Source organism: Siphateles boraxobius, unplaced genomic scaffold (assembly GCF_051911475.1).
Source record: "Siphateles boraxobius isolate OS27281-9 unplaced genomic scaffold, OSU_SipBor_1 1, whole genome shotgun sequence".
In the NCBI taxonomy this organism is placed as follows: Eukaryota; Metazoa; Chordata; class Actinopteri; order Cypriniformes; family Leuciscidae; genus Siphateles; species Siphateles boraxobius.
Genome location: NW_027508699.1, coordinates 13,186,588 through 13,199,075, shown reverse-complemented (window position 1 = coordinate 13,199,075; position 12,488 = coordinate 13,186,588). Strand labels below are relative to the sequence as shown.

The following is a 12,488-nucleotide window of genomic DNA, read 5'->3' as shown; positions in this document are numbered from 1 at the left end:
GCCTGTCGTTCTCCAGCGAGCCTTAAACTGCCGCAATATCACAGCTGTCCTCAATTACACATAACTGTAGTGCAGTCATCACTTTATCTGCCCTGCATTCTCTTTGACACTCTCCATTACAGCCAAATTTCCATGCTGTGTTGTATTCCTGGGTCTCCTGACTCATGAATGGTGCCGTTGTTTTATCATGTGCCAGATCGACTGTAGCATTAATCATGAACTTATTTCTGATATATTAGTTGTTTTCAGTTGTGGTGAACTTTTGAACTTGTTCTATTTTCATAGGAAATTCAGAAATTGTAGAGGTGAAGAGCAGGATGGAAGCTCTCGCTTCATGAAAGACTGTTTGTGTTGAAGCAGCCGTTCAGTTGGGGGAGAGATGCCAGCTGGGGCCTGGCACATGGGCTCTCTCTCTCACACAGAGAGCTAATACAGAACTGCTGTGCAGTATCAGGGCTCAATGCTAAGGATTTTTTTCTACTGGCCTGGTTGTGCAAGTGGTTCACTTTTTTTTTTTTTTTTTTTTTTTTTGCCCAACGAAAATTTTCGCTGGCTCCACCACAAAAAAGTAATAAATAAATCAATTAAAATAGTTCTTGTTGTCATTGTGTTTGACGCATGCAACCTTAATAAATAAGGTTATTACACAAAATTTCAGATACCAGTGAAATTTCACAATTATCAATTCCAATTTGATACCACAGCAAAAATTACTAGCCTGACTAATATAAATTTTAAGTATTATTAAAGACCAGTAAACAGTCAGTAATAAAATAAGAAAAAAATTATAGCAATAGCACAAAGATATACAATATGACAAACATACAAATAAAATAAACACAGTGCTTTTCAGGATTATCATGTACAGGTCTAACAGTAGTTTAGGGCTGCAGCTATCGATTCTTTTGGTAATCGATTAATCTAGCACTTAATCGATCGATTAATCGAGTAATCGGATAATTTTTTAATAAAATGTGCGGTTTTTGAACAACCAAAACAAATTATGCATAACAAAAATTATGTGGCTGTAAAATGATCAAGCATTTGGCTTTTATTTCTCAACAGAGGTATATATTTATTAATATGCACGACAGGTTTCATACTGTAATCTAGCCCTGACATCAAAGTACATATCTGTTTTATGTAGATTTCTACACCTGCAGCATTTACCATTAGGCTGATTATAATGTCCTCCCCAAAAGTACGAGTCGATTTGGAGAAGCAGGCTGTTGGAAAAACACACTCTTAACAGAATAGTTATATTAAACTTGTGTCTATTTCAGTTAAAGCTGTTATAAGTTATATAGTATGCAAGTTATAAAGCTATCTCATATGTGAATTTCTCCTTTAAGATGTTATAATATAACCACTCTAAGCATCTAAGCATTTGTGTATATTGTGTATTTGTGTATTCTGGTAGTTTAATGCTGAAGAAGAGCTGTAACGTGACTTGTTGTTGAACACCAGTAAAAGCTGATGCACTTTTTATGCATCAGCTTTTTGTGCAACAGAAAAATTAGTACTCCGAATCTTTATTAAAAACCAACAGGCTGGGGACTTTAATTTGTTGTTGTTGTCTAGCTATTTGGCAGACGTGAAATACAAACAAGGTCTCGCAAAGACTGCAATACAATATTTGTTCCTCCATCACGTCCCGGTGTGTACAGTGAATGCATGCTGAAATTATTGTTGCGTGGCTACATAAAAGTTTAAGCATATGTGATGCATTGCTGCAATTGGTCAGACTGGCGTGTGTGTGTGTGTGTGTGTGTGTGTGAAGGGGTTATTTTTTTAGGCTATACTCTCTTGCAATTGAACGTGATAGTTACGTTTACTACTTAAAATGTCATCAAAGCTAAAAATCATATCTAGTCAAACTGCATCACGACATCGCTACAAATCCGATATTGTGCGTTTACTATTCTGTGTTATTGTTAAGCCCCACAAAAGGCATTAAAACATTATAAAGCACCACAAAGTTTCATGCACTATATTACAAGTGTTCTGAAGCCATTATATAGTATAATGTGAGATAGAAATTAACATTTAAGTCATTGAATTCAAGATCACGTAAACTTTTCCCTCCGCTGCGGCTGTCAGTCATTCTTCATTCAGCATTCAAACAGCGCGACACGTTCGGTTACGGTTACGACAGTCAACTCGATGAAACTCTCTCCAAGATGATTCAATGTTACTATTATTATACTTGATCTGAAGATAAAGGTCTATGGTTTCACATAAAACAACTTTATCTTTCTGGACTTTATTGCTGTAACTTAATCATGTTACTTTCTACCGGGTGTCTGTTAGATCACAACACTAGAGTAGAGTCAGGGCACTATAATTGTTCTTCACGCGCAACGTAACTGAAATTTAAAACTGTTAAAAGAAAAGGCTCAATAAATTATTGCATAGATATGTCTTTCCTTTGTGCTTTGAACTTTTCAATGCGGACTCGACGCGCTGCGCGCTGTGACTCCATGTTGCTTCAGGCGCATCATTCTGCGCACGGGATGCGCATAAGTGCTTTGTGCCGCACTGTATTGCAGCCTTTCATATCATAATACAGTAACGCAATGAAAGATTATTAATAGCCTTTATTGTTCTGTTCTATCTATCATATGTTGCAGCCTCATTAAACAGCTGTGCTACACATTTAAAACATGTCTCAATTGTATAGTAGCCTATAGCTATATATTACATAATTTATCTTATCTTGTTTTCATGAATGTATTTTACAACAATACAAAAAGCAATGTGTAACGTTTTACCAGATTTAGTGTTACACTTATGGTCTTTTTTTTGCTTTTTTGACTTGCAGTGTGTAGATTTTAGTGGCATCTAGCGGTTCGGTTGCGAGTTGCACTAATGGCTCAGCCCACTGCTCACCCCTCCCTTTCGAAGAAGCTACGGTGGCTAAAACAGGACAAACTTATTGTCTTCTGAGACAGCAGAGAATAGCCAGAGTAAGCCAAGAGTGTGTAACATTGTCACTGTTTCTGTACCACAGTCCATTATAAACCACATGGATAAAGTTTACAAAGCCATAGTCAGGTGAGGATCAAGGGTCTTAATATATAATATAATAATAGTAATCAGCTGATTGTCTCACAAACGTAACCAGCACATTTCCCCCCACATAGAAAACCCATAATACAGCGAGGGAGAAGAACCACATGAAACTATCCAACTACATATTTTTTCTAACAGGGTAGTAAAAGTTTAGCTGGCTAATATGAGCTGTTACTGTGGCTGAGCTGGTTAAAGCATAAAGCCTTGTTTAAACTCGACGCGTCTGCAAAAATGATGTTATTGTAACAGCGCGTACGCCTCCACATCCCCTAGACACCATTTACTACACACAAATTAATAAATAATAATGGATAAAAATATTGTTTTTTTTCTCTGGTTTTGAAAACTCTTCACAATCGACTTAAAATGCTTCCAAGATCGACTTGTCGACCGCGATCGACGGGTTGGTGACTCCTATAACGTTACTGTTTTATGGTCAAAAGTACCAATCAGCTGATTGTCAAAGCCATAACACAGCGAGGGAGAAGAACTAAGTTACATGAACAATCCAACTACAAATTTTACACCACTGACAAGGGAAAATTCACTACTCACGGTGTCTATGGCTAGCTTCTAGCTTTCTGCGGCTTCTCTTTCAAGGTAGTGACGAAACACGCTGTTTGTTCGCTGTCGGCTACAGTAGAAACATGACGTCACAATATGTCGACCTTCATAGAAGGGGGTGCCCGCGGTTATGTAGATATAAATGTTTCATTCTAAGGTAATAAAAACATTATGGTTCATTGAGTAAGGTCTTTATACACCACTGAACACATAGTTATGGATCTTATATTGCATTTCTGTCAATAGATCCTCAGAAATATTACACATTGCTTCTTTAATGTTCAAATTTTATACAATCATTGTGCACTCATGATTTTTCTAGACTAAATTTTACTGCTGAATTATCCACTAATCTAGTTTATAATAGCATTTTTGTCATAGATTATGATCATATATATATATATATATATATATATATTCCTTTATAATGAAGTTGTCTGTATTAAGTAGATTGTGTTTCACACACAAAAGAGTGATTATCAGTTCAATACACAGAGCGCTGCGCTGGTATCGGATCGGCATCGGTCGATACTCAGAATTTTTGGTGTCGGATCGATTCTGAAAAAAATGGTATCGGTGCATCTCTAGTATAAAGTAATCAAATGTAAAATAACATTGCATAGTCCTAACTATAAATTATATATAGATTGATCCTTATTAAAGTTACAAAAGATATTCAGTCAAGAGGCATGATTTTTTTGTTGTTTGATTAACATTAAAAACACAGATGATGTCAATGATATAATAACCCATTCATATAGACAATCAATTGCTTTCTCCTGAATGAATCACCTATTTTGAATGAATCGATAGAATGAATGATTCAATGACAAAGACGGTGACTTTACAGAACCTACTGTTGGTGTTTAATCATTTCATATTTCTGTATTAAAAATCATGCCACCTTAAACTGTCTGTAAATATACCTAATTGCCACTTCAGATGCAGCTTCTGTGCTTCCTCTCAGAGATTTTGTTGATACCATTTTCATTTGATTGGTATCTGCCCCATTGTTTAATATTACCCTAATTTAATTTGTAATTTAATACAATGTTTTATAAACTAATTTAAATGAAGAATTTAACATAAAGGATGAGGCATACATGTAATTAGTTTGGGAAAACTTGTCTTTACAAAAATAAAATAATGCCCCTGGGAATCAGTTTAAGGGGGCAGATGTTACCCTGTAATGGGAATATTGATATTATTGATCAGAAGGTGCTTTTCAATTTTTTTATGTGCTCATAAAAAATTTAAGCATAGAGCCCTGATAAATATATACTAAATATACTACAAAAGAGCTTCTTAAATATTCTTAAACTCTCGTTTTGTTTTCCATGTGTTGTAAATGATGATAGAATGATAGAATAGATTTTTTTTGTAAATAATTAAATTTTTTGGCTGAATGATGCCTTTAAACATTGCATTTTATCACTTATTTTGGGGATAAAATGCATTTTTTTCAGGCTATGTTTAGTGGAATAGAATGGAAACATAGGGCTCAACCAGTTTCATTCGGATCACTGACTATTGTTCTAGCTATTTTGTGTGAATAATCACCCAATGTCCTGTTTCTCAGTTTTATTCTGAGTCTGCTCAGTACTTTCTAATTCTGTCCACAGTTTCACGCGGCTCAGTGAGCACACTCAGTCCTGCACTCATTTGTTTGCCCTTTAGATTAACTTTTAATGCATGCCATTTACTGCTGTAAGCATCGTTTGAACTCTCTGGCAGCAGGCAAAGGTATTTCTCAAAGCACCTCTGCTGTTTCATGTGCAGGGTTTAGAGGAATCACATTGATCTGAATTACAAAAGAAAAAACACTTGTTTATGAAATAAGATTTTCTCATTGTAGCATTCAAAACATGTTAATATCTTAAGTATGAAATGTTAGAATCTTGTAGGATTTTTAGTTTTTTAGTTTTTTTAGTTTAGTTTAATGCTACATCATTTTCTTCATCAACCTGGATGAAATGAGCTTTAGTTTCACTACCTGTACAATTTGATGTTTTTTCTTCTTTTTTTTTTTTTTTTACTTCTGAGTGGCAGGCAGGCATAAAGGATTAGTTCACTTTAAAATGAAAATTACCCCATGATTTACTCACATTCAAGCCGCCCTAGGTGTATATTACATTCTTCTATCAGACGAATACAATCGGAGTTATATGAAAAAATATCCTGGCTCTTCCAAGTTTTATAATGGCAGTGGATTGCAACCAAAAGATTAAAGCTCAAAAATGCGGATCCATCCGTCATAAACTAACACCAAAAACACTGTGGGTTAATAGGGGCCTTCTAAAGCAAAACGATGAGTTTGTGTAAGAAAAATCTTAATGTATAACACGTTACTTACAAAGTAAAATTCTAGCTTCTGGCCAAATGGCCATACGCAGTCTACTTGCGCCTAATACGCAACTTACGCAATTATGACGTCAGAAGTAGCGACATATCAGCAGTGCGTCGTATCACTCGCATAACTTGCACCTTACACTTAAGTGGAATCCGTATGTTTGTTTGGCCGGAAGCTAGTTATGTTTCTTTATAAAGTTTTAAATATGAATATTTTTCTTACACAAACTCATCGTTTTGCTTCAGAAGGCCTTTATTAAACCACAGGAGCCGTTTGGAGTTCGTTCACGATGGATGGATGCACGTTTTTGAGCTTCGATCTGTTGGTTGCAATCCACTGCCATTATAAAACTAGGAAAAGCCAGGATATTTTTTATATATTACTCCGATTGTATTCGTCTGAGAGAAGAATATCATATACACCTAGGATGACATGAGGGAGAGTAAATCATGAGCTAATTTTCATCTGAAAGTTAACTACTCCTATATGGGGCCCCCATCCGTTTACTGTCGTTGACTTGATGCGCCGCTTCCTGTTTGGAGATTATCAATGATTAAACTGGGGATCAGGAAAACACTTCAAACTGTTTGATGTTGTTTTTTTCGTTATTTTTAGACAAAAGGTATTAAACAGGAGGACTACTGCATATATTTAATTGCATTGTTTATTAGCATTTTGCATAGCAACTTAAACCTGTTTGTAGTCCAATTAAGATTTTTTGAAATGCAAATCTGATCATTTTATTCCCAAATTATCATTACCAGAATTCAGCCAGACAATTGTGTTTTTGTTTTTTGTCATTCCCATTCTCAGTGAAGCTCATTAGATTCTCATAACCGTAATACAATATGAGCAGATTGAAGGATAATATATGTCATAAAATGCCATAAGTAAATATTAATTTCCAAAAAATAGGTTTTGCTTTCTTCAAGCTAAATATAATTTACCTTGTTTTTGGAGTTAAATATGACCTGGACATGTACTTGACAAGTTTACAATAATTTTCCTCATCTCTACCATTACCACCTCTGTTATATTTCCATGCTATACTTTGCTGCTGCACAGCTGTTGCCTTGGTAGTGTTTTACTCTTGAAGCAGTGTAGCAAGGAAATGCTGTGGCCTGTCTAAACAGGGTTTTCAGCTGGGTGGAGGAATAATCCATTTGAGGTCTCTGGTGACATTAGTCACAGTAACCGAGTTGATCATAAGAGGTGTGAAAGGATGCTACGGTGGGCAGTGGCTTAAGAATTTCAGTGAGAGAAAGAGAGACAGGAAGAGACAGAAAAGATGAGATTAGATCAGCTGGAGTCAGCTGACTGCTCTGTGTTGTAGACAGTCTATCTGAAATAGGCTCGCGTCAGCGAGAGAGAAAAAGGGGAAGGGAGGGGGAAGCTGTACCATCTGAGCTGAATGTATAATCAAGCATCTGCCTCCGACATGTGAATGGTTACAGCTTTCCAGTGAGAGTAAGGGAGGGAGTGAGCAAGTGGACGCATGAGCTGGAAGGGAGGGTGGGAGCGTGTGTGCGCGTGTAATCACAGAGTTATCTGTCTGCGGATGGATGGAGAGGGGAGAAATGGAGAGCCGATCGCTACTACGCGAGGCAGGCACCTCAGCCCCCACCTCGATTGGGAGCGACGAGGACAAGCATGTGGCATCGCTAACGTGACAGTCTTCCCACAGCACCCCTCCACCTTCCCACGATCCCTCCTCACTGGCAGCACCGCAGCTCCTGTGCATTTTTTGCGCTCTGTACAGAGATATTTACTGTGATAGTGGCTGTCAGTACGTGGACTTGATTCTTTTGGTTTTGACCACCTTTAATGTATGCTGGTCTTTTACTTTCCCTCCCTTTCTCTCTCTTTTTTTCCTACGTGGGTTTGTGATGTAATGGCTGCAATTTTCGCAGGGAATCACTAGTCTGGTAAGCAGATCAATGCTACATTCATGTTGATTGTTGTTTTTTCATTTATAAATGTCATGCATGTCATTGTATTCCAGTCGGTTGTTGATTTCATGTCCCCTGTCATTTTCAAATGACTGTCATGATGTTTCTGATCATGTGTAGCATAGTACAGCGTAATTTGTGGAATGTCTTGATCAGACTAGCGAAGGGATTGTGTGACCTGTTTGATTTAGGCATGTGGGTAGTTCTCAGTATATATCCAGCAAGCATATTTGCTATGCCTCGCCCCTTTTTTCTCATTTCTCTCTCTTTCTATTATAAACTTTGGCCTTTGTAACAAGGCATCTGTGGCATGAAAGGAGGGGCGAAGTTCCCTCTGCTGATATCAGATTCAGTTTGTATTGTTATGCAAAAGGAATGTAACTGTATGATGGGTTGAAAGTCCACTCTACATGACTTGCCGTGATGTTTTGGAAGCCAACATATCCGAGTAAGACAAACAATATGGAGCCTGGTATTTGTTTTCAATCTGACGTTCATCAAACTGAAGTCCTGTGATGGTAGTTTACCTTGAACTCTGGATTTTGACATGATTACGGAGATCAGATTTAGTGCCATTGCTAACCAGGGTAATTGTTCACCTCTGGCTTCAGTGTCGCTTCGGTCACGTGTGTTGACCCGAACGGTGGGTAACCACTTTCTTGTTACTCTGAATTAGTATTTATTATTATTATTTTAGGCTGCCTGGTGCTTCCTTTGGAGATATGTCTTGGCTGGTCGTGAAATGAAGGCTGGTCTTTCTTTCCAGCATGATAATAAAATTTAAACGGAAGGCATTACCTGTTTCCTCCCAGTTGAGATCAGATCACATCTGTTTTTTACAGTCATACACAACAGAAACTGTAGTTTAGTCAAATTGATTGCAGTAGGTGTATTTTTGTTCTTATCTTTGTTCTTCTTGTCAGCTTTGGATATAATGATTATTGTAGAATTCTCAAGCACTTGGCTCACCAGAGTATAGCTCACACTTCTGACCTGTTAAACTCCCACACGCAAATGCAATGCTGTCCACCCACACAGAGAGAACTGTTTGTAGGAAATCATGAAATTCAAGTTTTCTCTAATATTGTGAATACTATTAAAATTTACCTGATTCTTTCTTCTACAGGCCTATTCCCAAGATGCCTACCTTAAGGGTCATGGTGCATACAGTGGAAATGCCCTCCATATCCCGCAGCCACCCCCTATATGTTACCCTCGAGTAGACTGTAAGCCCCCGGGGATGGCCCAGGCCACTGAGACATTAGCCCCGGGGGTTGTACCATCTGATCTAGGATATCGTGTGGAAATACCAGTACCTCCCTCCCCGTCACCACCCATTCCAAAGACACAGACTGCGGTATGTGTGTGCAATGAAAGTGTTCGGACAGTGGTGTTACCTCCTGATGTTCCCATGGGCCGTATGGTTCCGGGTCATAGGGGGGACTATGGTCTAGTAGGCCCAGATCCAATGCTGATCAGAGCCAGGCCTGGTACAGTGTCTGGTGGTCGTCCGCCATACCTTCACCCTCGCAAAGCTGACATGTTTCCTTCAGGTTACCATGGTGATCATTATGCCATTCCACCTACACACTATGTGCCTGTTTCCTCCAACTCCCCTGCTACCCACCAGAACATTGATTGGCGGACTTACCAGACATACCGGGAATATATCGATAATAAAGGTCTTCACACTTACAGTCGGACTATTCAAGAGCGTTTAGACAGCCTGCGAACTGCATCACAAAGTGTCCACGGTGGCCCTCACTGTGGACCCCAACCTGGATGGGGCAATAAGTTACGCCGCAGAAGCACGTCTCATGAGCGGGCTTACCAGGGCCCGTCTGTGCTTCCTCCACGCAGCGCTTCACAAGATAGGATGAGTGGGGTGGAGAGAGCAGCCCAAGCCAGGGACTGGCCTCCTCGTAGTGTGTCCTCTGACGGCCTCATGCGGAAGCCCCGTATTCATTCGTCAGACTATGTGGAACATGAACTAGTTTCTGCTGCACCATGGGCAGCTGTGGATAGGCCGCTGTATGGCAGAGTAGACCAGAGGAGTCGTCCTAGTAGACAGTCTCTCCCACCACGAGCGGCCCTTTATCGTCCCCCAACAGGGTATGGTATGAACATCAGGGGTGTTGCTGGCTCCCATATGCACAGCTCCAGAACAGACATCCCACCCACTGCTGGTTTTACAGAGCGACCTCGTAATGGAGTAAACCAGGCCAAAGAGCCTCCTTCCAAAGACCAAAGTGGAACTGTTATTGGAAATCGTATTTCTAATTCTGCATCAAACCAATCAAGAAGTAGGGCTGAAACCATGCAGATCCCAGAAACTGGAAAAGAGAATCCAGTGGGATATAGGTCGGCATCTTACTCGACTCCGCCTCCTCAGAGGCCACAGGGTGGGGCATCAGCTCAGAGAACTCATTCACGGGATGTCAAGGGTTTACCGGTAAACGGGTCCAGTTCTGTAGAAGGTGTAGTCCTCCGAGAGAAGCCCCCAACAGGGAAGGGAACCCCACAACCGCTCCGCCATCCCTCATACATCCTTGCAGTGAATGACACGGATGGGTCTGAGCCGGCAGGGGGTGGTGTCTGCTGGTTGCCTAACGATGCGCGCCGGGAGATGCACATGCAGAGACTGGGGGAGCGGCTTGACTCCTCCTTCTGCTCTAGTAATCTGGACGAATCACTTGACTCCATTCCCTTCATCGGTAAGTGAACTCTTTGTAACCATAGCAACGCTAACCTGGCAACATTCTTGATCCAGCAGTAGGGATTGTTTTAGAGCTACAGCAGATATTTTTTTATGTGTGGACTTTTGATGTATTTTGCAATTCATATTTTATATACAATTTGTGTGATCAGTGCTTTTCTGTGTTGTTAATGCTCAGTTACCTTATGCGATCTCAAGCTGTGACCTTTCATAATCATAATTTCATATCCCGACCCCATGTGTCCAGACAGGATTATCATGGGCAAATTTTGCTTTGAATTGTTTATCAAACTCTCAAAGCTTGAGGATTCAGGGTGATTGTGCAGGAGGTGCAATTCCAGGCCCATGAGTGTGTTTAGGAGTGACTGAAATGGAGTGAGAGTGACTGTGTGTGAGTCATGGTGTTGTTCAGGGAGGAAGGGGCCTTCCCTCGTACTCTAGTGCCTGAGGATAGGTCTAGAATATTGAGTGATAGTCGAGCTTCACTCTGTCACATTTTATCTTTGATGCTTTGGTGTTTTTTGCACTAGCCTTTTGATATTAAGCATACACAAACTTTTTGTTAGTGTCCAAAATCGTTATTGCTTACTGCTTACACATTTGGGTGAGAATTTTGAAAGTGAGAAGGTAAATAAATAAATAGTGGTAGGAGTGTTAATGGTATGATATTCCCATTTGTGCTGGAGATTATATAGAATATTCATATGTTCCCGTCAAAAAAGTTGCGACTGTGAATATTGCAAGAATTATAATGTGCTTTTCATTTCCCCATTGAATTTCCTAAGTAGCATGTTATTAGACTAATTTTGCTCTCCCTCTCATGTCTTCAGTTGAAAAATAGTTGACAAGTTCAAACTAGAGCTGCTCGATTAATCATTAAAAGATATCGATCTTGATTTAAACACCCATGCTATCTTATTCCTAAATGACAACGATTTTGCTATGACAATTAAACCTTTGACAAAATCACACCTGAACATTCAAATCTGTGTTGGCTGCAAGCAAAGTATTTGTATGAGTGAGTAATTGAATCATTCATTCAAATGTAGGCTATTTATTTTAAATAATTCATTCAAATTAACGAAACATTTTTAAATAGACTGCAGCTATGAACATTTTGCCAGAACCTCTAGTAAATTAAGTTATTTTGTTTATTTGTTATGATCTCTATTTTTTTTTTTTTGTGATTCTCAATTTATCAAGAATCTTGCAGATTTTCCCTCTTTTGTTAATCGCTAATTCAAAAGCGAAAGTAAAATGTGCATGGCCGCACTCACAATCATAAAGGTGTAGAGCAAAGCGAGTGTTTTCAATTCATTCCTATGGAAGTTGACCATGAACACGCACTCGCCAGTGGACACGCACCATTATGAATGCCTGTGTGCATTTTACTTTCGTTTTTGAATTGGCGCCTAATTGGGGACGGCAGTTACTTGAATGGTGGGTTCATTATTATTCTTGATGAAAAACACAACAAAACAGTGCAATGACAAACTTGCTTAAATAGGCGCTTATAATTTCACTTTGAAACCAAATCTTCCGCCATTGTCTTGTCAGTCAGGAGTGAGATGAAATGGGCAAAGTGAGGTGAAATTTGGTGACTGCTGCTGATTTGTGCTGTGACTCTCGTTCAACTCATGCTGCATTGATCAGACATGTTCCGTTTTTAATTGTAGTGTCTGTTCTGAACTAAATTATTTTTGTTACTATAAAAAATCTAATCAACGTTGGAGGGGGTGTAACCGGTCACGCTGACTATCACAGCAAGCAAATACACAGCAAATATATAGGTCAACAATCATACATTCAGGTTGTGATTCTGAGGAGCAAGATGGTC

General features: G+C 39.2%; 1 protein-coding gene across 3 annotated transcripts in view; it reads left to right on the top strand.

The window, feature by feature from the left end:
- Positions 1 to 12,488, top strand: part of arhgap21b (Rho GTPase activating protein 21b) — a 68,081-nt gene that overhangs the window by 36,318 nt on the left and 19,275 nt on the right. For 2 of the 3 annotated variants that reach the window (XM_077214483.1, XM_077214396.1), the window contains exon 8: positions 9,062 to 10,649. In XM_077214483.1, coding sequence (XP_077070598.1) covers positions 9,062 to 10,649 — 1,588 coding nt within the window. Of the gene's footprint in view, positions 1 to 7,465; positions 7,912 to 9,061; positions 10,650 to 12,488 lie in introns of those variants that run through there. The other variant, XM_077214580.1, reaches the window with a different exon arrangement.